The 27,630-nt window shown below is 41.9% G+C and overlaps 2 protein-coding genes across 2 annotated transcripts in view; one reads left to right on the top strand and one right to left on the bottom strand.

Moving 5' to 3' along the window:
- Positions 1 to 27,630, bottom strand: part of LOC308309076 (uncharacterized protein) — a 244,490-nt gene that overhangs the window by 213,925 nt on the left and 2,935 nt on the right. The window lies entirely within an intron of this gene.
- On the top strand, positions 785 to 22,037 carry LOC308308409 (protein artemis-like; the record flags this gene model as incomplete). The annotated part of the gene is made up of 11 exons (XM_080753827.1): positions 785 to 873; positions 3,676 to 3,784; positions 5,087 to 5,227; positions 8,345 to 8,446; positions 11,369 to 11,505; positions 13,349 to 13,403; positions 13,758 to 13,846; positions 15,270 to 15,373; positions 20,099 to 20,284; positions 20,851 to 21,153; positions 21,841 to 22,037. Coding segments are annotated over 11 exons (1,512 nt in total), but the record flags the coding sequence as incomplete, so codon positions are not given.

The raw sequence follows: 27,630 nt of genomic DNA, 5'->3' as shown, positions 1-27,630 counted from the left end.
CATACAAGACTGTCGCACAAAATTAGTATAGTGAAAACAGCCGATCTACAAGCACACAACGTGTGCTTGTGCCTCGGATTAAAACAATATTTATGGGGTGCCCTGAGACAAAAAGGTTTGGGAACCTCTGAGTTAGATCATAACATTATGGGAGGACCATATCGTAAGTGGACCATAAGTTACACTATAACACTATTGCTGGTGGGAAAATATGTTTTTTAGAGTATATCTGTAGTAATAATATGGCCATAGCTATACTAACACTAGATGTAGTGATTATATCTGTAGTGATAATATGGCCATAGCTATACTAACACTAGATGTAGTGATAATATGGCCATAGCTATACTAACACTAGATGTAGTGATAATATGCCCATAGCTATACTAACACTAGATGTAGTGATACTATGGCCATAGCTAACAACACTAGATGCCAAAAAAAGTGAAAAGATCCTGTGTTTGTGTCGTGTCTTCCCCCTTTCACCGCCTCCCTGTTCGTCGTCTCCACACGGCAGAGCAGTGTGTTGTCGTCTCCACACAGCAGAGCCAGTGTGTTGCGCTGGCTTGCCTCCGGTTCAGACAATCACATCTCCTCTCCTATGAACACAAATTTGTTTCCGTAGCCTGTAGCCACTGCCTGGAGTCTATGGGAGCGACTTTGCATACTAATGTCTTCAATGAGTTATGGCCTGCCTAGTATTTGACCGTCAAATCACATTCCTTCGCATGTGTGTGTGTGCGTGTGTTGTGTGTGCGTGCATGTGTGTGTTGTACTGGTCCCTCTAGAGTTGGAGAGCCCCACTCAGATCTCCCTGGTGGACGAGTCTTCAGGAGAGTTAAAAACACTGACCTCAGATCAGCTGTTCTCTGGGTTAGATGATAGAGTTCTATTCATCATAACTTTAAACACACCTGGGTTAGATGATAGAGTTCTATTCATCACAACTTTAAACTGACCTCAGATCAGCTGGGTTAGATGATAGAGTTCTATTCATCATAACTTTAAACACTGACCTGGGTTAGATGATAGAGTTCTATTCATCATAACTTTAAACACACCTGGGTTAGATGATAGAGTTCTATTCATCATAACTTTAAACACAGGCCTCAGATCTCCAAGTCTCACAGCCTTCAATGCTAGTAGTTCCTGCAGCCTTGGTAAGCGTTGGTAAGGGTTGGTAAGGGTTGGTAAAGGTTGGTAAAGGTTGGTAAGGGTTGGTAAGGCTCACAGCTGTCCTGATGGGTTCAGTCATGTGAGTAGTAACTATTATAGGATATATATATTAATAACATTAATTTAATGGCGTAATTCCAGTACGGATTGCAGTTTTGTGCTCAGATATTCTTTGTTTGAGTGGTCGTTTAGTTTGTCCAACGTACGCTAGACCACAGGGACATAGCAGCATGTAAATCACATGTGTTGATTTGCAGTTGATGAATTCACGTATAGGGATCTTTCTTCCACTGTGGGGATGATTAAAAGTCATCATTAACAGCCAATGAGGCATTCCTGGTGATGCCAGTGGTGAGCACACCTCAATTCTGCCCCGAACCCAACCGACATTTAGGGTAGGGTAGGGCCTAAAATGTTTGCTAACTAGTAGGGCCGGGTAGGGCCTCGGGCCGACCCAGTTAGGGCCCAGTTAGGGCCGGGCCTTAATTTTCAGGCTTGTTGAGAACTCTAGTGCAAGGCGCGAGTTGGCACATCGACAGAGTGCAGTTCTAGTTTGCCTTTGTTTCATTCCAACAGAAACCACTCAGCAAGTTATCTTTGTTTCATTCCAACAGAAACCACTCGGTTGCATTTAACATGAGTTTGTTCTACAAGCGCAAATTTTACCATCCTTTTATAATGGACGACTTACTTATCGGGCAAGTGGGCATGAATGACATTAAGGCTAAAAGGATAACGCAATACTTTACTAGTTATTCTGCCCAGATGCTGTGTATCTGTACAGTACTAGACAGAAAAAAAAGAAACTTTACTTGAAGAATCTCAGATTACATCTGTAAAAAGCCCAAGCCCAAAGTTTCCAAGGCCCTGTTTTAAACACACAAAACAATGTGTTGGCAGGGGAGAAAGATCTGTGTCTGAAGCAGTTACTCTGTTACTTACTAGCTGAGGAAAGCATCACAGCTGCTACTGTACTTACTACTGTAGTTGCACTGTCACACCTGTTACAATTTAGGTCAGTGGTTCTCAACCTTTTCAGGACGCCACACCCAAAATAATCATATGACAAACAAAAAGAGTTGCATCTTGTACTGTAAAACAATGTTCTGTTGTGAAAATAGCAGCATGTAGATCGTCTATTTTCACAATTTCTGCCTCTAATATTTGACAATTATTTTGCCAATGCTTTGTCATTTTAGAGGTATTAAAAAGTCCTTAAATCGTCACTTTAGAAATGTGCAGATACCCTCTATAGTATCTATACACTTAAACTTTATGTTGGTTTGTTTACTGTTGAGTGAGGATTATGTTGCACATTAAGTTAATCATCTTGGGACCCCCCACAATAATCTGGGGGTCCCGACCCACAGGTTGAGAACCACTGGTTTAGATGATGATCAGAGCTTTGGACTGGGTTACATTTCTATCCACAACACCAAAAACAGCCACAAGAGGGAGTTATCCTCACAGACTCAGTGTAGGTACAATCAGAAAACATAAGAATACAATAACAAATAACATTTATTAAACACCTATGTGAAGCCAGTAGCATCACATCAGTCATACATGTAAACAGAGGTACACTCACACGTTATTGACCTGACCTTTGGGGCAAGTAGAACATGACCTGTACTTGCCCAACGGGCAAGTGCCTCTGAGAGCTTTCTGCAGGGCTACTCATCTTAAAGGAGTAGTTCACCCCAAAATGTATTTTCTTCTATTGATTAGCCCCTTAGCCAATAAAGCCCCCATTGATTCCATTAGGGGACCCAAAGACAATTTGGGTCCTCTACCGGAATCAATGGGGTTACATTTATTATAATCAAATAATTGGCTTAGGAATGGGACAAAAACTAAAAGAATATCCATGCATTCAAGTCTCCACGGCGTGAGTAATCAATAGGAAAGAAAAGTCATTTTGGGGGTGAACTACTCCTTTAAGATGGCTCAGGGGCCACTCGGCAAAATACAGAAAGTCCAAGGGCCACAAGCTAAAAAAAATGAGGTCCTATTTTGGACGTTTAGACAATGATTCTGTAACACTACATGAGTAGTATAAGAAAATAAGTGGAAACACAGAAAACAGAAATATTTCCGTCCATAATTATTAAGGCCAAACCAAGGACTTTAAGGACATTAATTTGGCTGTTCGGCCGAAATAGATTTAGCTCCAAAAGTGGAGTATGAATCGGTCCTTAGTGTCAACCACTGAAACCATGATGTAGGCTGCCTTTCTGGTCAAGGATAGAGAGAGAGAGAGAGAGAGAGAGAGAGCAAGGGACCCAGTGGTGACGAATGTGGTGCGAAAATCGGAACAAATCAACCCTGGTCCGAAAATGAATACAAAACGGGCGGCTCTGTGAAAACATGATTGACATAACGTGAGGTAGATTTCTTTATTTACGTGCTCTGAAATTCGTTCTGATATTCGTCCGAAAAAACACAGCAGTGTGCAAAGACCTTGAATCAGGGATACTGTGGATTAAAAGGTTATTTGAGTTCTAACTTATCTCTGTGTTCTGCTCTCCATTCCAGAGTGAAAGACATCCAGTCTATTTATCTGGACTCCACCTTCTATGACCCTTGCTTCTACCAGATTCCTAGTCGGGTGAGTCTGAAAAGAGAACCTCTGATGATGTGTACGATGCGTGGCTGTAGTTTGTACTGAGGCTCAGGCTGGGCAATATATATCTAAAATGTACCTTCATGGAGGTATCAAAATGTGAGGTATACATACAGTACCAACAAAGACAGCTTGAAATGAGGTATTGGTGTATGTGTCAAATTAATTAACAGACACACTATGCATGCACGTAGCACATGCAAAGCAGTCCAGTAAAACCATTTATTTATTGAAATGCCTTATTTCCATTGTTGGAAAATGGAAATAAGGCATTTCATGTCTTTATTCTATGTGTGTGCATGCATGGATATGCTCTTCATTATCTGGGTTAGGCAGGCAGTGGACCTAAAGCAGAACAACTTTAAACGTTATGGAATATCGAAGGTTTTCCTAATATCACCCAGCCTTAGTATATACATCTTGAATGGCTGCTATATGCATACAAAGGGATGTACAGCTTTAATAGTTTTAATATTATTATGTTTTCCAGTATTTTATAATTGAACTGTTACAAGATAGCAGATGCTATACGAGCTTGTAGATCTGCTATTTTTGAGACAATGACATGACAATTTGAGCAAGTCTTTGAACATACCGATCCGATTCTATAAATTGTCTCCTAAAGCCTGAAAGGTTTTTGAAAACGTCATGATAGAATAGTGGAACTCATAGCAAAGGACATCAAAATATCAGAATATCATGCATCCTCAGTGAGAATGTACAAACATTCCCGTGTCATTCCATCCATGTTCCATATCTGTGATAACTCAGACATCTTTGCATCTTTAACAGCTCATACACCACATTGTTGTTGTGGTTGATGAAGAGTCCAGTCTGTATTAGAGATAGCAGCAAGCAGCACCTTTGACCGTAGCTTAGAGGAAGCCTTTATGATCACGGTCATTAAATACCAACTTCTGCTACATACCTTATCAGAGCTGGGCTAAAGGTGCAGACTATTTGTTTTTATATCTGGCAGCCAAGGACATACTCATACGCTGGTCGTTAGAGGGTTTCAACAACTTGGGATGCCTAAAAAAGAGGCGAAAAGGCTGGCAAAGTATTGTGCTGTCTCCGCTATAATGTGCAGGTGTCACATATGGCGGAGACGCTGTTACTTATACCCATAGAGTACTGAGTGACATGCTGTTGTATGAAGACATACCGGTATGCCATGATTTAGTGAATGTAACTCTACAGCACCTGCTGTATAATATTTGTGTCCTTTTATGAATCTGCTTTGTGTGGACATAAATAAATAAATGGATAAAATGTGTGTCCACACAGGAGGCGTGTCTGAGCGGCATCAGGGATCTGATTGGCTCGTGGATCAGTCAGAGTGCGTACCATGTGGTCTGGCTCAACTGCAAGGCAGCTTACGGATATGAATACCTGTTTACCATCCTGGGAGACTCATTCTGTACACAGGTTGGTACAGTATGATATGAATACCTGATTACCATCCTGGGAGACTCATACGCACCCACGCACGCATGCGCGCACACACGCGCGCACACACACACACACACACACACACACACACACACACACACACACACACACACACACACACACACACACACACACACACACACACACACACACACACACTAGGGATGGGAACAGGCCTGGAATTTGTTCATTTTAGGGGCAAGGCCACTTGGCCTTTGGTGTTGTCCATTTCTTGAGGTACAAAGGCCAAATGCCAGGGCAGGAAGGCCATCAAATGAAACAAGATTTTAGTCCATTGAAAGATTTAAGTGTTAGGGATGATAACCTAATCTGCAGTGAAATAGATAAATGATGGTATTTACAATCTGATCCATGTTCAGCCTTGCTCCAATCAAAGTCACTGGATTGGTTTAAAGATGGGGACTCTGGGGAGTTAAGATTTCAGAATCTCAGCAAAAGACACTGGTGTCTACATGACAAGAAAGAGACACTGGTGTCTACATGACAAGAAAGAGACACTGGTGTCTACATGACCAGAAAGAGACACTGGTGTCTACTGTCTACATATTGACCAGAAAGAGACACTGGTGTCAACTGTCTACATATTGACCAGAAAGAGACACTGGTGTCTCCTGTCTACATATTGACCAGAAAGAGACACTGGTGTCTCCTGTCTACATATTGACCAGAAAGAGACACTGGTGTCTCCTGTCTACATATTGACCAGAAAGAGACACTGGTGTCTCCTGTCTACATATTGACCAGAAAGAGACACTGGTGTCTCCTGTCTACATATTGACCAGAAAGAGACACTGGTGTCTCCTGTCTACATATTGACCAGAAAGAGTCACTGGTGTCTCCTGTCTACATATTGACCAGAAAGAGACACTGGTGTCTACTGTCTACATATTGACCAGAAAGAGACACTGGTGTCTCCTGTCTACATATTGACCAGAAAGAGTCACTGGTGTCTACTGTCTACATATTGACCAGAAAGAGTCACTGGTGTCTACTGTCTACATATTGGCCAGAAAGAGTCACTGGTGTCTACTGTCTACATATTGACCAGAAAGAGACACTGGTGTCTCCTGTCTACATATTGACCAGAAAGAGACACTGGTGTCTCCTGTCTACATATTGACCAGAAAGAGACACTGGTGTCTCCTGTCTACATATTGACCAGAAAGAGACACTGGTGTCTCCTGTCTACATATTGACCAGAAAGAGACAGAGCAGAAAGTGGTCCAGTCAGCTGGGGCATCAAATATGCAGTGCCATGATTTTTCCCCCCTCTAAAACATGATTATCAGGTATTATGATTATACTAGGAGGAAGATTTTTTTCCAAAAAAGTGTACAGAAAGAGTTAAAATTATGTTTTTATGTGGCCACACCCACCAGTTCATTGGTATGCGTGGTTGTCATGGTGGGTGGTGACCCAGCTGAAGTTAGCCACACCCACGTATGTTGGGTGAATGGTAATTAGGGGAGGGGTTGATTCTGTGATGTAATAAGTATCTGTCTGACCGGCACGTTTGACCCCACAAGGTAGCAGCCTACAGCTAAAACCCAAATAGAAAGGCAATACATAATTGCTCATAACAACCACACCAGGGGGTCTAATGAAGACTAAGTACTGTCATCCTCCTAGACCCATGAAAACCAGAAAAAGTACAAAACTATGGCGCCGCCTCTTTAAGGCCACTGTGGCCTCAGGTCATGCCATTGGTTTGAGGGGCACAAGGCCAAACTGAGAGGGGCAACGACAGCCATGGCCTCCATGAAATTCCTGCCCTGGATGGGACGATATGAAAATGTCATAACAAATATTGTGACCAAAGAAATTGGGATTTACGATCTTATCGCGATAAGCGAAATATCCTGGGGCGGAACATTTGCCAAAAAATAGCATATCTACAAGCTCACAATATGTCAAGTTGTGATGCGTTGTGAGCTTGGCACAGAGAGAAAAAGTGAAACAGTGGGAAAAAAGTCAAGTACATTATTTCCAGGTCTGTTTCACCAATTATAGAAGGTTTAAATGGTACCATCTATGCAGCTCTGCAAATAAAAGGTGAAATGATCCCATCCCTAACACACACACATGCACTTTCTGTCCATAAAACCAAAAAACAAATAGTAGTGCAGCTTTAATTGTGCTCTAAAAGTCCATATTATAGTTATACTGTAGCACGTTAATTACATTATGATAATGAATGTATTTATACAGCACATTTCCACACATAGTGCTTTACAGAGCAGGGTGAAATAACATGATATGCATTTAAGAAAAATCTACAACAAAACATCAGTAAATAAAAATAACACAGTAGGCACAACAATAGACACATGCAGATGTAATCAATAAAACTGTCAGGAAGAATTGAAAAGGTTTGAACATTTTTAAAAGGGATTTGTAAGATGACACTAAGTTTGCACGTCTTAGGTCTACGGGTAGGGCGTTCCACAGTTTAGGGGCCCGACTGCAAAAGCCCGGCCTCCCTTGAGACTACAGGTAGCTGTGCTGTGGGAGACTCCAGGAGGCCCTTATCTGATGATCTGAGGCTGAGCACAGGCTTGTAGGGTTCTAACATGTCAGAGAGAGACCCAAGTTGTGGAATAAACTCCCTGTCGCACTTAGAACAACGGACTCACTCGCTAGCTTTCGCCGTGGACTGAAGACTCACCTTTTCAGACTCCACCTAAACTTTGATTATATGGTGTTTTTCTAGATAGATATCCTTTTGCATTTGTTATATTGTTGATGATGTACTGACATATTATCTTGTTTATTATTGTGATGTTATCTGCTGATTGTAAGTCGCTTTGGATTAAAAGCGTCTGCTAAATGCCTAAACTGTAAACTGTAAACTGTAGAGATATAACTGGGAGCCTGTCCTTTTACACATTTAAAAGTCATGAGTACAATTTTAAAATCAATTCTGGCGATTATGCAGAAATCCTACGTCCTCCTTGTCTGAATGAGGAAGTTAACCATCTAACAGCTGTGTGTGTGTGTGTGTGTGTGTGTGTGTGTGTGTGTGTGTGTGTGTGTGTGTGTGTGTGTGTGTGTGTGTGTGTGTGTGTGTGTCAGATCCATGTCAAGAGTCTCTCCATGTTCAAGAAGATGCCAGAGATCCTGAGTCACGTGACTGACCAGCGACACACACAGATACACGCCTGTAGACACCCTACGGTACACGCACGCACACACACACACACACACACACACACACACACACACACACACACACACACACACACACTCCTAAAGTGCCATAGTGTCGAAGGTCGCAGTTTAGTGTCCGTCTGTCTGGACGCCGTGGACGGACGTGTACACTTTTTTACGCCGCTCTGATATCATGCTCTGGCTTCACTGTGATGTCACACTAACAGAATCCCTTTCATGCCCACATATGGAGTTCCCTGATCTAACAGGACTTCATATGGGAATGCCCATATGAATGTCACATTGGCCACATAACACACTAACCGAATCCATATACAGTATGGCCAAGACAGCCCGTATCTGTGTGGCTGGTTCTACAGACAGGGATGTCAGAGATTCCGTTAGCCGGTATTTACCGACCCTTGACAGGTTAAATGTTTAAAAGTCCACCGGCCACCGTGGCCGGCTGGGAAAATGGCTCTTATGCTATTTTTGCGACCATAGGTCGCATTTACTACCAAAACCTCCACGGGCTGTCTGTGCGTCAGTCAGTCAGTCAGTCCGTCACACTTTTGCCCTGCTCATATCTCCACAACCGTTGCCCCCATCCATGCCAAATTTTGCACACACACTCCTTGACTGCCAAACTACAACCTCCAAGGAGGTCCCTGGGGGACCCCCAGATGTAAAAAATGACCAAATGTGATCACACGTCACACGTCACACTTTTTCCCTGCTTATATCTCCGCACCCGTTGACCCGATCCATGCCAGATTTTACACACACACTCCTTGCCTGCCAAACTACAACCTCCAAGGACCCCCGGAGCCCTAGGGACCCCCAGGTCCCTGGGGGACCCCCAGATGTAAAAAATGACCAAATGTGCAAAAATGACCAAATGACCACCCCAACGGGGCTGCTCACGGGGAATTCCCGGGGACCACCGACTCCTGGTGCTCCAGAACGGATGCAAAAGTGGTGGCGCCCCCAGTGGAGGACCCCCTGCCACTGCAGCGCACATAAAATGCTGTAACTCGGGCTAGGAGCGTCCGGGAGAGCCGGGGCCGGTACCTATTCGTCCGCCAAGGCAAGGCGGAGACCCCACCCCTCATTTCTCACATGGCCCTAATCTAGCGCCACCTTCAGGCCGATTTTTAAAACACATTTTTGGACACTGCTCCTACAGTTTTTGCACAGCATGTCTACACTCATGTCATCAACATGGATCAGGAAGATTTTGGAAAAACAAATTTTTGCCCTATTTGTGGAGATAAGCCACCTACGGTCGCTTATCTCCCGATTAGGGAGTCTTACTGGTATCATTTAATCTTATTTTTCACATAATTATTTGTCTAAAGTAGTAAAGCTACAACCATTAAAACCTATCATAATTTTAAATTTGTATCATGTTCTGTGAGTCTGACGACAGTGGAGCTCACCGCCGCTGCTGCTGCTTCATGCTGCGCTGTGCGCATTAGATCATTCTATATTCGTCGTACGATGGTTACGCGCATTGAACATATCAGATACACCAGATACACACACGGCCATACGGAGAAGCACACATCAAGTTTCACAGCTGACAGTTCCAGCAGCTTGTAACAATCAGCGCTATACAGCGTGGGCTTAGTGTTATGATCAGAACAGAACTGGGGTTCTTCCAAGGTAATCTGGACCAAGCTGGACCCAGTAGACGATAATAAAAAAGGGACCCGAACTCTTTGGAATCACATAGATATTATACAAGCACGCACATGACTTTCTGATCGCATGGATGTGATGCCATTGTGGTGGTCAAAGCAACAGAGGCAAGTCAACCTTCCTTGCGCCATCATAACATAACATTAACAAAACAAAACAAAACAAAGGTTGTATGTTTGCATATTAAGGTTTAATGAGACGTGAAGCCAAAATCATATACTATTAACTTATTAATTTGTAGGCCACTGTGTGGCAGGGCGCGCAAACGGTTCGCTTGAGTTGCGCCCACTTTAACCTATTCACTTCTTTTTTGGCAAGCAATACCTCTAGGCCTACATAAGTAGATAGTTAGGCTATTATTTTGTTAACTCAGGAACAGATTGCAATTGCATCTGTGATAAAGAGAAAAGAAGCCCAGCGCTAACATAAAATGGTGTAATTATCAGTTGGGTGCACCGTGCACATTGAACATACAGTATCTCATCTGCAAACACGTGTGACGTTCATTATAATATGGCCGATAAATTAATTGATTGGCCGGTAAAATATAATCCTGCCGGCCAAGGTGGTCGGCCCCAAAAATGCCTAGCAGAAACCCTGCTCCATGTATGGGCATAAAAGGGTATGATGTCAGATGTCATAGACATAGGACTTTCACATAACAAATAACAGAGTAAGCATGTTTGGGCTCTCACAGCATATCTCCATATATACAGTACATGGATCTCCATATATGGGTACCAGGGTTCTCCATATATGGGTAACTGGTCCCATATACATCACTGGCCAGATGGCCAAGACATGGTGCCCTGAGGCGTCTTACTGGTAGTAAATATTCTGATTAAAACCTGGAACTGACACTCAGTAAGCGAGACTTGAGTTCAGTAATATCTTTTTGTATTTGTCGCATTCCTAAGGCTATAGTAAATGTACCCCCATTGATTCCGGATCGGAATCAATATGGGTACATTTATTAACAAATTATTGTCTTAGGAATGTGACAAAAATCGAAAAATATATTATTGAACTCAAGTCACCATGGCGTGAGACACGAGTAATCAATAGAAAAAAGTCACTCCTTTAAAGTACAAATGTCGTTAGCTTGTAGATCTGCTATTCTTCGGCTTAAATAGCAATGCAAACGTGTGTGTGTGTGTGTCGTGCATGCGCGCACGTGTGTGTGTGTGTGTGTGTGTGTGTGTGTGTGTGTGTGTGTGTGTGTGTGTGTGTGTGTGTGTGTGTGTGCAGGATGAGGAGTATCTCCGTGGCAACAGGCTGCCCTGTGGCCAAGCGGCTCCAGATGGAACTCCGTATCGGATCATCAGCATCAAACCTTCAACCATGTGGTTCAGAGACCAGAGCTCCATGAGCAACGTGGTGGTCAAGTAGGTAGAAACACTACAACTCCCACAATGCAACGTGGTGGTCAAGTAGGTAGAAACACTACAACTCCCACAATGCAACGTGGTGGTCAAGTAGGTAGAAACACTACAACTCCCACAATGCAATGTGGTGGTCAAGTATGGAACAACACATCACATTTAATAATTGGTAAAGTAATAATATGGCTTGGGAATACATAGGTACATGTATACATTATACTTATACATTAGAATTAGAACATTAGGGGCGGCATAGCTCAGGGGTAGAGAAACTGGTATTAGAGCACGAAGGGTATAAATCCCGAAGGGTTCCCAGTTCGAATCCGGGCTCCCCCTGAGTTAATGTCGAAGGGTCCTTGGGCAAGACTCTGAACCCCTAATTGCCTCCGGTGAGTAGGTTGGTGCCTTGCATGGCTTCCTCCGCCACCGGTGTATGAATGTGTGCGTGAATGGGTGAATGTAATGCACAATCTATGTAAAGCGCTTTGGATTAAAAGCGCTATATAAATGCACCACTTACCACTTACCACTTAGAAAGAAGAACATTTGGTTGGTAGGTGATAACAACCTTTTTAGATCTTTTTATTCCATTTTAAAGGATCAAGGCTTTCTGTAATATCTCACAAATGTATTATTAATAATTCTTACAGAAATATGGCTTGGGAATACTCACAGAGGTACATATATACATTAGGAAAAATAACATTTTGTTGGCATGTGAACCTTTTTAGATCTTTGTATTTAATTTTAAAGGATCACATTGAAGCCAATAGGCTTTCTGTAATATTTCACAAATGTATTATTAACAAAACATGTTTTAACAAACTGTAGTAGATACACAAACTTGGGAACAACTAGTTTATGGACATTACAGAGGCTTCAATATGCAGACCTCTCACAACTAGTTTATGGACATTACAGAGGCTTCAATATGCAGACCTCACAACTAGTTTATGGACATTACAGAGGCTTCAATATGCAGACCTCACAACTAGTTTATGGACATTACAGAGGCTTCAATATGCAGACCTCTCACAACTAGTTTATGGACATTACAGAGGCTTCAATATGCAGACCTCTCACAACTAGTTTATGGACATTACAGAGGCTTCAATCTGCAGGCCTCACAACTAGTTTATGGACATTACAGAGGCTTCAATCTGCAGGCCTCACAACTAGTTTATGGACATTACAGAGGCTTCAATCTGCAGGCCTCACAACTAGTTTATGGACATAACAGAGGCTTCAATCTGCAGGCCTCACAACTAGTTTATGGACATTACAGAGGCTTCAATATGCAGACCTCACAACTAGTTTATGGACATTACAGAGGCTTCAATCTGCAGACCTCTCACAACTAGTTTATGGACATTACAGAGGCTTCATTCTGCAGACCTCTCACAACTAGTTTATGGACATTACAGAGGCTTCAATATGCAGACCTCTCACAACTAGTTTATGGACATTACAGAGGCTTCAATATGCAGACCTCTCACAACTAGTTTATGGACATTACAGAGGCTTCAATCTGCAGGCCTCTCACAACTAGTTTATGGACATTACAGAGGCTTCAATCTGCAGGCCTCACAACTAGTTTATGGACATTACAGAGGCTTCCAAATATGCTGATACCAATGCAAATTTTCAGTTATTGTTACAGATAACTGTGTTGTCATTAATATACTTGTACGTGTGTGTGTGTGTGTGTGTGTGTGTGTGTGTGTGTGTGTGTGTGTGTGTGTGTGTGTGTGTGTGTGTGTGTGTGTGTGTGTGTGTGTGTGTGTGTGTGTGTGTGTGTGTGTGTGTGTTTGTGTGCGTGTGTGTGTGCGTGTGTGTGTGCGTACAGAACAGGGTCCAGTTCCTACAGAGCCTGCTTCAGTTTCCACTCCTCTTACGTGGAGGTTTGTCTATTTATGGATTCTTAAGTATTGACGGTTCAAGTGGTTAAATATCTGAAAACACAAATTGACATGAATCCAAAATACACTGATGATTGTGCCGTCAAACAATGAAACTATATGGACTCTATGAACAGGTTGTGGGGGTCCCTGCTTCATCTCTCTCTCAACTAAGGGGTCCCTGCTTCATCTCTCTCTCAACTAAGGGGTCCTTGGCCTGAAAACGTTGAAGACCCCTGGCCTATAGGCCAGGGGTCTTCTGTGGGAAGGAAGTGAATGCACAGTATGACGAGAGGATATCCATCACTTTATCAATTGATCCATTCATTAATTTGTGATTTTACTTTTTACTTTCAGATCAAAGACTTCCTGTCCTACCTGCAGCCAATCAACATCTACCCCAGTGTCATCCCTATTGGCCGAACACTTGCTGATGTCACAGAAATGTGAGTTCCTATTGGTCGAACACTTGCTGATGTCACAGAGATGTGACTCATGGTCTGAGCTTACTAACTGTCTGTGATGTTAAGTAACTAAGTACATTTACTCAAGTACTGTGCGTAAGTACAATTTTTAGGTATTTATACTTTACTTGAGTATTTCAAGTTTCCAATACTATTACTTCTACTCCACTACATCTCAGATCCAAATATTGTACATACTTTAAAGTTATACCATGTAACCTTTTTTATAAAACAAATCTTAAAATTGTCCTAACTGTTAAATCGCTAAAGTTTTAGAACTCCACTCCGTTATTTTCAGCTTCTAAAGCCTTCTCTTTATATGTTTTCTGTGATCCTTGCCGGGGTCCGGTTTTCGCGGAAAAATTACGTCATCATACACTACCGGCCAATCACAGCGAGGGTTATACACTGCCGGCCAATCACAGCGCATCTTGCTGACTTCTCAGGAAGTAGCTTGCCTCAACAAAACAACAGCATATACTCGGGTGAAGGAGTCCGTTTCTCCGGAATGCCTGAACGCACAGGAACCAGGGACCCCTCTAAAGATAGATCTCGGCGAGGTGGAGGCAGACGCGGGGGTGTGAGGCCCGGTCTGCGGCGAAAAACGGCCGAAAGACGCGGACGCGACCGCGGTTTGCTATAGAGCTACTGCCTACTGACCACTAGTTGAGCAACTTACACAGTATAGCTTTAACCATTCAATCCTACGTTATATATATTTAAGTCATTTGAAAATAGCCGATCTACAAGCCCACAATGCGTCGCCATGTATTGTGAGCTTGTAGATCTTTTATATTTGAAAACTTCAAATGAGACATTCTGCATAATGAGTTCTTGGAATAAATAAAGTTCTCTCTCTCTCTTCTCTCTCTCTCTCTCTCACTCACTCACTCACTCACTCACTCACTCACTCACTCTCTCTCTTTCTCTCTCTCTCTCTCTCTCTCTCTCTCTCTCTCTCTCTCTCTCTCTTGTGTCTCTCTCTCTCTCTCTCTCTCTCTATGTCTCTCTCTCTCTCTCTCTCTTGTGTCTCTCTCTCTCTCTCTCTTGTGTCTCTCTCTCTCTCTCTCTCTCTCTCTCTATGTCTCTCTCTCTCTCTCTCTCTCTCTCTCTCTCTCTCTCTCTCTCTCTCTCTCTATGTCTGTCTCTCTCTCTCTCTCTCTCTCTCTCTCTCTCTCTATGTCTCTCTCTCTCTCTCTCTCTCTCTCTCTCTCTCTCTCTCTCTCTCTCGTGTCTCCTCTCTCTCTCTCTCTCTCTCTCTCTCTTGTGTCTCTCTCTCTCTCTCTCTCTCTCTCTCTCTCTCTCTCTCTCTCTCTCTCTCTGTGTCTCTATCTCTCTCTCTCTCTCTCTCTCTCTCTCTCTCTCTCTCTCTCTCTCTGTGTGTCTCTATGTCTCTCTATCTCAGGTTAAAGCCATGTGCCATGTGCAGACAGCAGAGTGAGAGAGCAGCGTTCGTCTACAAGCCTCTAGGAGTTCTGAAACGCACCAGGATGGAACAGCCTGCGCACGGTGAGACACACACACACACACACACACACACACACACACACACACACACACACACACACACACACACACACACACACACACACACACACACGTGTGGACAACATCCAACCATAACAAAGTAATCTACGTTTTGGGTATGTCATATTGTTTATGTCCCAAAAACGTTTTTCAAAAGGTTTGAGGCTAAATTACCACTCCTGAATAGAGAGCCTCTCTCATTTTTGAATGGCTCTCAGAGCATTTCAGCTGCAGTACCACCTTTGGCCTGAACTATGACGTCACAATCGGCAGCAAATCTGAACAGCCTGTTTTGAGAACCCGTGGGATACTTTTAATCTTCGCCTTCTCAAAACCAGAGAAAGACACATCGGTCTGAAATGGGACTTTGTGAGGATAGAAGGTGCTAGTGGGACCCCAAAAAAAGGTTTTTAAAATAGGAAAAGTGAAATTTCACGGTGTATCACCTTTAAATGTCATCAAAAGGTGATTTATCACAGTGGTTCTGTGGCTCAAATGCTAAATAAATAATGGACCTTGATGTGAATTTTTGGAGCTGTGTGAAGCACAGGCTCCCTATACGTGGCTGTGTGGGTCTGTGTGTCTGTCTGTCTGTCTGTCTGTGTGTGTGTCTGTATGTAGCCTGAACTTCCTAAACTTCGGCACGCCACTAGTCCCACAGTTTTGCCACCACACACTCGCGCCATATGTCAAATCGACCGGCTTACTCGGGAATCGTGGGCTATTACTTTTCTAAGAGAAAGGTTCTATAGTTTAATTGATATTAATTTATTAGTGAATTAATTTTCCCCATTGACTTATAATGGGAATCGCAAAAACTCACATTCAATTATTTGTCTCTCGCAAACCATAGGGGCTAGAGTTTCAAGACTTGGAGAGGAGGTTCATAATGATTTCAAGGATTAAATAAAAAATAATTGTGTCATTTGGCCGCATGGTGGCGCCATAACACCCCACTTTACGTTTTGGCCTGTAACTCTTGAACCGTAGGTCGGAAAATTAAAAATATTTTTTCCCTGGATTCCTTGGGTCATGACGCATCTCCCCATATAGGCCACGCCCATTTGCGCCATGATAGATTTTCCGCCATCTTGAATTTTCTCCAAAACACACTTTTTGCTCCTTTTCCTACATATTTTCTTCAAATGTCACAAAAATCGGTACACATGATCCACACACACACACACACACACACACACACACACACACACACACACACACACACACACACACACACACACACACACACACACACACACACACACAGCTCCACTTCACACGGGTGTGATTTTTTTTTTGACTCATGGCAAACTTGAATTACACTGCAAATCTGTTTTAATCTTAAATCATATTACGCTGCGTAAACATGAACATCTTTCCATCTGAGATGCAGTAGGCTATGTTACATCAGAACTGACTGGAAATAACTTTATACTTGATGTTTAACCACTTGAACCCTAGCATGCCTAGTCTGGGGGGAAGGGTCACCAACAAATAGCAGATCTACAAGCTCACAATGCGTCACGTTGTGACGCATTGTGAGCTTATAGATCTGCTATTTTTTGGTGAAGAGAGTGGGCCATAGATGGAAAAAAGAACTCATCAAGTACAGTGTAAATCAGGTGTGTTTTACTAAGCACAGTGAAGTGATATTGATGATGAATTCTAAATATTATCAGATTATTCTGAGTCACCCCTGGACTGACATCACAGCACAGCCACAGCACTCACTTTGGTAAACCCTGCCCTAGACGAGTACTTTGACAGCTATGTGCGCAGGTATCCTGCATTTAACCCTGTAAGATATAATGCTTTTTAAAACATTATACTTTTCCTACGTGTGTGTGTGTGTGTGTGTGTGTGTGTGTGTGTGTGTGTGTGTGTGTGTGTGTGTGTGTGTGTGTGAGTGTGTGTGTGTGTGTGTGTTGATCAGACTCAGACAGTGATGAAGATGAAGATCTGTTTGAAGAAGCAGACCTGGCACCAATCAGGAAGAAGATGGCTCCGAACCAGGAAGTGAAACATGACGGTATTTATTTAACATACTTATTATCTTACTACCTTCTGTTTTATGGTTTATTTATTTAACATACTTACTATCTTACTACCTTCTGTTTTATGGTTTATTTATTTAACATACTTACTATCTTATTACCTTCTGTTTTATGGTTTATTTATTTAACATACTATCTACTTTTGTATGGTTTATTTATTTTGTATGGCCTGTCACAATCTTTGGATAATCTCCTAATCCCATTTATTTGCAAATAATTGTCCTATAATCATTACCATGTTGAAAATGATTTTGAAACATTTTCAAATATAGTGGATATAGTAGATCTACAAGCTTGAAACACGTTGAGCTTGTAGATCTCCTATTTCGACTATTCATGTTTTCTCTTTATTTTTTTTTTGTATAAAGGTTAATATGTATTTTATTTTGTAACTTGAGATAAATATGCTGTATATATGGGCTGCCATTATTTTGGTAATTCTTTGGCTGCATGTTGCATGTTGTGTAAATTGACAATCGCAAAATGGACGTCAGTTTGTTTACATTCGGTCGCTAAACTAAAATCCTAACCGCAGCCAACCGTCAGCCAACCGTCATGGCCCAGTGTCACCGTGAAAAAGAGCGGCTCTCTGCGTTTTGGAAGTAGATTCCGAGTTTCTTTGCATCAGCAATGAACCTGAGCCTATGGAGAATAGACACTCCATGATGCTGGTGGCTGAGTTGCATGATGGGATATGTAGTGTTTTTAGTGGCAACAGTTAACCCTTAAGTTCTGTTCAGATTCACTACACCTTCGTTCTGTTCGGGTCATTTTGACCCGGGGGATATTTGGTTTAAGAAAAACAACACTAATATAAATTTTAACTTAACAAATCATCATGATACATTGACTTTGACTCAATACCAAACAATTCATATGATATATATGGTAAATGTTGGCATTTCTGCTTTGCTATATCACATTAAACATGAAAGAGCTAGGCGTTTTTACTGATTTAGCTGAAATTCATGTAAAAAAACTACTTTATTTAATACTGGGCAATATTGCTCATGCTTATAGGAAAAAATGAAAATCAGACAATATTTTTATGAACTTTTCTTTTTTTCTTTTCAACATGCCCATTAATTGAATACTTGTGGTTCAAGAACAGGACATCATTCTCACATAGAGCTGAACACACATGAACGTCACATATGAATATACACTTGAATGTATACACTAGGACAGAGGTTTTCAAACACTTTGGTCTCAGGGCACCCCTGTAAACAACATTTTCATCCACAGCACCCCTGAATTACAGTGTTACTTTACAGCACCTTATGTTTATGTAAAATAATGTAAAATTTCGCCTAAGATACAGTACAGTCACAAGGAAAACTTGAGATAAGTGAGGGGTGAGGAGGGGAGGGGTGAGGGGTGAGGAGGGGAGGGGAGGGGAGGGGTGAGGAGGAAAGGGGTGAGAAGGAGAGGGTGAAGGGTGTGGGGGGGTGAGGGCGATAGGAGGGGGGAGGAGGGGGGAAGGAGGTGACTGTGTGTCTGTGTTAGTATACATGCTTTCTTTTATTTCTGTGCGGGGGGGTGGGGGGTGGGGTTGGGTTGGGTGTTTTGGAGGGGAGGGGGTAAGGGTGAGGTGAGGGGGGTTGGAGGGGGGAGGGGTGGAAGGGGTGGAAGGGTTAGGGGGTGATTGTGTATCTGTGTTTGTACATGATTCCTTGTATTTCTGTGCATCAGGGGAGGCGGGGTTAGGTGTGGGGAGGGGGGGAGGGGGGGAGGGTTCGGAATGGGGCTTCGGAAGGGGAGTGTTAGAAGTGGGGGTGTCTGTGTGTCTGTGTTTTGGCATAATACTGTGTATTTCTGTGCATCTGTGCTTCCGGGTCAAAATGACCCGAACAGCACTTAAGGTTCAAAAAATATGAGGGGGGTGTAGCATGGGTGTAGTGCAAAAATATTTTTTTTACATGTTCATCTCAGAAGAACCTTTAAGGCCAGAGAGTTTCAGGTGGAAAAAAATGTAAACTTCTACCTTTTTTTTCCAAATGAAAATGTAAAACGGGTCAAAATGACCCGAACAGCACTTAAGGGTTAACTCGTCTGTGGACGAGATAACGCTGCCCTGGCACAGCAAAGTAAAATGCTGGCATTTGGGGGTTAGCTGGCTTTTAATTGTTAACACATCTGGTGCCAACCCCGAGTTTCCCGAGTTTGTATTGGTACCAACGCTGTGCCAACCCCGAGTTTCCCGAGTTTGGGCCGTTTTTGAAAATTATTATTATTATTTTTTTTTCAAATTTTTTTTTTGACCTCCAGAAATGTATTATGCATGATCGCGATCGCAAAATTGCATGTTTAACCCCCATACCAACCCATTCTTTCAAACATGGCAGCCATGTTTGTTTACATCTGAAGAAAACATAATGGCTGATAAATCATGAATGCCTGAACGGATTTTTTGTTAGAAAGCTGTGAACAGTGTGAACACACGTGGTGCATCATCTAGGCATGGGCGTGCACTTTTTACACAATTGCGCAATTACATGGAAGTCTATGGTAACCATGGCAACGTGGGACATTGAAGAGAAAAAATCATAGCAACATAAGTGTTAAGTAAAGTTTAGTAATTTCATGTCCTAGGTCTTGTTTTTGAACGTTTTCTGTATTATTCACCAGAGTTCATTATTTCATGATCCTATAGTGAAACAGCACGCTCCTGTGGGAGCAGCAGCCCCCCCTACAGCCGTGGAGGACTCGCTGCAGGTGGTCGTTACCGCAGACTCGCGCTCCTCTGTAGGAAACTACGTGGACTGTACCGAGTCTAACGATGATGATGATGATGAAGAGGAGGAGGAGGAGGACGGGGAGGAGCCATTCCTAATTAAAGGTAGAGTATGGGATTTAGAGGAGATGAAAGCCTCTGTAATTAGCGATCAGGGGATCTGACATCGGGGCCGATAACAGAATCAGGAGAAAAAGATGGGGAAACACCTTGTCTTTATAGATTAAAAAAATATATAAGCTGATGAGCTTTATTTATATTTAGTTTTGATACAATGCTGCACAAGTGTAAACAATAAGCTACATCCATGTCGTATAGAATGGATACGGTAATTTAAATGAAATAAAATATTTCATTATTGTTTCTTTTCTCTTTCCTTAATGCATGGCCGAAAGATCGGGATCGGCAGATACTTAAAATCAAATGATCGGGATTGGGAGCAAAATAAAACGCCCATCACCAATATTTTATGAGAAAAAAGGCTGCTGCAGATATCAAGCTCGTTTATAATGTGGGACTGCAGGCTGTGTTGGTCTCCAGTTGTTAATGATGTATGAGGCTTTGGGTCGGTCTGGGATGACGTTCTGTAGGGCCGGGTTCACTCATTTAGGCCCCATTAAAGCTCTAGTTCATTCCTCACTCGCCCTACCTTTTCTCTTTTAAACATGTAGGCCAACAGGGGGCGCAAGAGAGAGAAGAGGGAGAACAAACCACTCAAACCAACGGAGGAGAAGAAGAGAGGGATGAAGGAGGAGAGAGTGAAAAGCAGCAGAAAGGAGAGGACAGGAAGGAAGGAGGAGTCTCCTCCTCTAGCCCTGCCCCTCCTCCCAGGTGGGAGGAGTTCTTCACCGCCGAGACGCTGACGGACAGCCAGAACAGCCTATCACAGTCCTGCAGCTCGGCGGCCAGCCCCTCCCCTTCCAAGACCAGCGGCTCTCGAACCCCCGACCCTGAGGAGCTGTTAGACATTAAAGGTACGTTTAGATTAAAATGAGTGATCTGCTATTTTTGAAAAATCTATATATGTTTTTGCAAATCTGGAACACCATATTTTGAGATGGGGGTCCGTGGCCAAGTACATGTACATCTACACCAAGTACATCTCAAAATAAGTTGTTCCAGGGACCCCCCAGAAGCGAAGATTTGAATTACAGAAGTTTGCTTTGAAAAACATTTTCACGATAGAAAATAATTAAATAGCAGATATACAAACTCCCACCTGGCACACACGCTGTAAGCTGGTAGGTCTGCTATGTGTTAATTGTTAAAAGTAATAATGCAAATTTGTATTTGTCCATTCCTAAGCCAGTCATTAAGGGCTAATGTATCCTCTCATCAAATCATTGGCTCAGGAAAGCAAAAAATAAAAGAAATCTATGAATTCAAGTCTTCATGGGCCGTGTAACTGATAGAAAATAAGTTATCTTTTGGGTGAAATACTCCTTTTTAATGTGTATAATATATATATATATGGAGCAACCCGGTCATTCATCTCCAAATTTGGGCACTGTTTAGTATCAGTGATGTCAGCATGCGGGTATATCAGACAGACATTGTGCCATTTATTAGAAGGATATAATATGATATAATAGATGATTATTATCAGAATATTAGCGCTATGACAAAACAAATCACTTAGCGTTATCTTTTAACCCCCGCAGGAGAACAGGGGACGGCCGTTTTGACTGACAGCCAAAACAGCCAATGGAAATCATCATGCAGCTCCCATGCAAGCCCCTCCCCTTCGGGGATGACGGGCTCTCAGACCCCGGAGCTGTTCAGTGAGGAAGAGGATGATGAGGTCGTTAAGGTCGTTAAGGTGAGATTACATTCCATTTGCAGAGTTACAGAGCTGTAAGGGTCCATTTGGTTCCATTTGTACACTCTCAGAGTTACAGACCTGTAAGGGTCCATTTGGTTCCATTTGTACACTCTCAGAGTTACAGAGCTGTAAGGGTCCATTTGGTTCCATTTGTACACTCTCAGAATTACAGAGCTGTAAGGGTCCATTTGTTCCATTTGTACACTCTCAGAGTTAAAGAGCTGTAAGGGTCCATTTGGTTCCATTGTACACTCTCACAGTTACAGAGCTGTAAGGGTCCATTTGGTTCCATGTGTACACTCTCAGAGTTACAGAGCTGTAAGGGTCCATTTGGTTCCATTTGTACACTCTCAGAATTACAGAGCTGTAAGGGTCCATTTGTTCCATTTGTACACTCTCACAGTTACAGAGCTGTAAGGGTCCATTTGGTTCCATGTGTACACTCTCAGAGTTACAGAGCTGTAAGGGTCCATTTGGTTCCATTTGTACACTCTCAGAGTTACAGAGCTGTAAGGGTCCATTTGGTTCCATTTGTACACTCTCAGAGTTACAGAGCTGTAAGGGTCCATTTGGTTCCTAACAATCAAAACTGTTCATTTAAAAATTAACAAAATTGCTTAAAGGGATATTACACTTTCAAAGTCATTTTATCGTCTAATCAGGCTTTTATGAACACCCTGAACAGTTTTTAATTTGCTTGATTCAATATTTAGATATTTGATGTAAATGTTACCAGGCCCGACACACCCAGGCCCTCTCCACATACACACCCATTGTAACTTCAAACTCCATTTTAACCATGATAGATTCATTAAAAACACCCGTTGTTTTTTCTGTTGACTCATACTACCCTCCTAATACGTGAGCAGGCCGTGTTTTTTCGATAACTTTTTTCATTAATTTTTAATAATTATTTGGGAAAATGAAAAATATTTAATACAAAAATGGATTATTAAAAATAAATGAAAAAAGTTATCGAAAAAACACGGCCTGCTCACGTATTAGGAGGGTAGTTTGAGTCACCAGAAAAAATAATGGTTGTTTTTAATTAATTTATCACGGTTAAAATGGAGTTTGAAGTTACAATGGGTGTGTATGTGGAGAGGGCCTGGGCGTGTCGAGCCTGGTAACATTTACATCAAATATCTAAATATTGAATCAAGCAAATTAAAAACTGTTCAGGGTGTTCATAAAAGCCTGATTAGACGATAAAATGACTTTGAAAGTGTAATATCCCTTTAAGTTTAGTTTATATTTTTGTATCAGTTTTAGCTGATCTACAAGCTCACAACTTCTAAGCCCTGTTGTCAAGACACTTAAAAAAGTAGTGAAAAATAGCAGATCTACAAGCTCACAACGGGTCTCAACGTGACGCTGAAAATATTGGGAGATCAGATATCATCTGATGTATGAAATGTTCACAAATATTAAATTAAATACATTTTTGTCTGTAATTTCTGATATTTAAACATACAATACAGTTTCAGTTTGTTATTTGTAAAGGATTGTTTCACCTCTGACAACAACAGAAGGAGCTGTGTTGAAGGAAGTCAAGGACTTCAAGTACCTGGGCGCATGGGTCGACTCAACTGAGAAAGACCTTAAAGTAAGGAAGGCACTCGCTTGGAGGGCCCTGAACGGCATGAACAGTGTATGGAACTCTAGCCTCCCCCGCCAAATCAAACTTAGCTTCTTCTTTGCAACAGTGGAGTCTGTTCTCCTCTATGGCAGTGAATGCTGGACCCTGAAGCCAACCCTGCAGAAGTCTCTAGATGGGTGCTACACTAGAATGTTGCGTGCAGTACTCAACATCAACAGGAGTGCACATGTTACCAACAGGAGCCTGTATGAGGGAATACCAAGGGTAAGCGAGAAAATTGCCACCAGAAGAATGAGACTAGCAGGACACTGCCAAAGACACCAGGAGCTTCCAGCCAGCAAATTGGTACTGTGGGAGCCAACACATGGGCACCGGTCGCGAGGACGTCCCACAAAAACATACGTGGACGTACTCAAGGAAGACGTAGGGACACAGAACACCAATGAGCTGGCCAGATGTATGGAGAACCGAGATGACTGGAAACAACGATGGAGGGCTCGTCTGAGGACGACCTAGAGAGAGAGAGAGAGAGAGATTGTTTACTAAAAGAGGTGGTGCAATAGTTTTGTACTTTTTCTGTTTTGTATGTGTCTATGGAGTTAACATTACTCTAACAGACCCCCAGGTGTGGTTATAATATGTTTTGTATGTGTCTATGGAGTTAACATTACTCTAATAGACCACCGGGTGTGGTTATAATATGTTTTGTATGTGTCTATGGAGTTAACATTACTCTAATAGACCACCGGGTGGGGTTATAATATGTTTTGTATGTGTCTATGGAGTTAACATTACTCTAATAGACCACCGGGTGTGGTTATAATATGTTTTGTATGTGTCTATGGAGTTAACATTACTCTAATAGACCACCGGGTGTGGTTATAATATGTTGTGTATGTGTCTATGGAGTTAACATTACTCTAATAGACCACCGGGTGGGGTTATAATATGTTTTGTATGTGTCTATGGAGTTAACATTACTCTACTAGACCACCGGGTGGGGTTATAATATGTTTTGTATGTGTCTATGGAGTTAACATTACTCTACTAGACCACCGGGTGGGGTTATAATATGTTTTGTATGTGTCTATGGAGTTAACATTACTCTAATAGACCACCGGGTGGGGTTATAATATGTTTTGTATGTGTCTATGGAGTTAACATTACTCTAATAGACCACCAGGTGTGGTTATAATATGTTTTGTATGTGTCTATGGAGTTAACATTACTCTAATAGACCACCAGGTGTGGTTATAATATGTTTTGTATGTGTCTATGGAGTTAACATTACTCTAACAGACCCCCAGGTGTGGTTATAATATGTTTTGTATGTGTCTATGGAGTTAACATTACTCTACTAGACCACCAGGTGTGGTTATAATATGTTTTGTATGTGTCTATGGAGTTAACATTACTCTACTAGACCACCAGGTGTGGTTATGATATGTTTTGTATGTGTCTATGGAGTTAACATTACTCTAATAGACCACCGGGTGGGGTTATAATATGTTTTGTATGTGTCTATGGAGTTAACATTACTCTACTAGACCACCGGGTGGGGTTATAATGTACAAATGTGTCTTCCCTGTGTATTTTTGGTTTCTTCCTGAAAGCTGAACGCCTCTGAGTCAAAAGGACCGGTCGAAAAACACTGATTTAATGACATCATAAACTCATCCCCTCCCCTAATTACCATTCACCCAACACTGTGGGTGTGGCTAACTTCAGCTGGGTCACCACCCACCATGACAACCAGGCATACTTAACTCTTTGAGTGCCAGCGCCCTCTAGGGGCCAAAGAATGCCAGCGCATCTCTCATAGGCGAGCGCTTTAGCTTCCAGGACTTCACCTTCCAGGACCTGACGTGCTCACGTTCATGCACGGCATGGAAATGTCCCGGATGAAGATGCTAACAGAATGGCTATTCCCATTTTGTCATCTAAAAGATCATTTTTGGGCGATTTCGCCGTAAATAAACCTCGCGCCGCTTTCCTAAAACACAAAAAAGAGATATAAGCCTTTAAAGATGCGGTCTTTCATTGGATTAGGCGGAGATTGGCGATTGCGTTCGCAAATTACGGCCGGCCGGGAGGTTGCTAGCTTTCGGCTAGTAGCTAGAAAAATCAGGCCAGGCTTCAGAAGGCCTCTTATCATTTTATTCATTTAATTAAATAAAGCCGAACTACTTCGGGATCGGCACACTCGTGTACTCATCGGAAGCGGCGCCGAACATCGGGTGAACATTGGGGAGCTCAAAAATGTATTTTAAACCATTTTTAATGGAATATATCGTCGGACAGAGTAGAACGGCTAGCTGGCTAGCGGCTAGCGAGCCAGGACCACCCACGACTCTACAAGCAGCTCGGGGTAAGTGAATTAATAAAAAAAAGATTGTATTGAATTGAAATAAAGCCGAACTAGTTCGGGATCGGCACCAGATGAGTTAATGAACTGGTGGGTGTGGCCACATAAAAACCTAATTTTAACTCTTTCTGTACACTTTTTAGGAAAATAATCCTCCTCCTATTATAATCATAATACCTGATAATCATGTTTTAGCGGAGAAAAAAGTCATAACACTGCATCTTTAAAAGTTTTTTCTAGGGCTGGGATGCGATTCAAAAAATGTATCGAATTAATTACAGGCTTTGTAATTAATGAATCGCAATTAATCGCATTTTAATCGCATATTAATATTTGACCTGGGAAGCATTTTTTTCCAAGTAAAACACATTTTGTTGTATGAGTGAATCAACAAGTGAGTTTTTTAAATCTAAATTTCGCATCCACTGGGCCAAGCAAAGCGCTCTGATCGGCTACTTCTCCCTTTGCTTTTGTTGTCTCTTCTTGGTTGGTGCATCGCTATGATCTGTATGCCCGAAACTGAAGGTTCTGTGGTGCAAAAACTAGGTGCGATTAAAATGCGTTAATCTTTTTAATCGCGTAAATCTTCTGTAATGAATTAATCGCAATTAATCAGTTAAAGTCCCAGCCCTAGTTTTTTTTATCTCTCTCTCTACTTTTGTCCAATCAGGCGTCATCGGATCAGGACAAATGCATATCATTACAGGGGTCCTTGACATGAAAATGTATTATTATTATTTATTTATTTTTGTTTTTTTGTTTTTCAATAACCTTTATATTTAGAAGACAAGTGTAGAGTAAAATATATTTTTCCTATCAGTTCCACAAGCCATGAAGCCTTGAATTAATTCAAGAGTATTTACTTTTCCTTGCATTCCTGACTCTGAGACAGTAATCTGACAACTGATCATCTGTCAATAGGAGACTCTTTGAGACTCTGTCCCTCCTCAAACTATCGACCCTAACCCTTTGTGACAGAACATTTGCATTTTTTTTTTCTTTTTTGGTGAACTACTCCTTTAACCAGATATGTGTGTGTTTAAAATGTTCTGTCAGAGTTTTTGTCAGTTTGTTTACACAAATAGCCAGAGTTCTCTGGAAGAATCAGGCGTTTCTATAAAGAATGTTTCTTTGTTACAAAGTGTTTCTGTAAAGTTAAGTTCATTAAGGTCATGGTTTTGGAGTCATTGACCAATCAGAAGAGCAGGAAAAGCTGATGACATCACGTACAACGTCACAGACTATCTTGATGATTCATTGTCTTGATAATTCTGTCTTCTTTTCTGTGTATTTGTATACTGTATATATTTACTGTATATTTTGTATTTGTATACTGTATATATTTACTGTATATTTTCTATTTGTATACTGTATATATTTACTGTAAAAACAGAAATTAGACATTAGACATTTACCCTGGACCCATACTAGTGAAAATAGCAGATCTACAAGCTCCACCCACCTCTACCCACCTTCACCCACTTTCAGCTTGAGCTGCAACAGCCTGGTTTAAATGAGCTGAAAAGCATAAAGTTTTGCCTTTTAAACTAATAAAGTCTGTTCACAATTCCTGCAGGGGAAACTAGGTTTCAGCTTTAGGTGATCATGTCTTGTCCAACACACAAGTTCACAGCACATCGCTGACGCCACAATAGGTGAGCTTG

The sequence above is a fragment of the Nannobrachium achirus genome (genome assembly GCF_963921795.1).
Source record: "Nannobrachium achirus genome assembly, chromosome: 23".
Lineage (NCBI taxonomy): Eukaryota > Metazoa > Chordata > Actinopteri > Myctophiformes > Myctophidae > Nannobrachium > Nannobrachium achirus.
The sequence above is the reverse complement of the archived record's forward strand: the minus strand, read 5'-3'. Positions and strand labels throughout refer to the sequence as shown.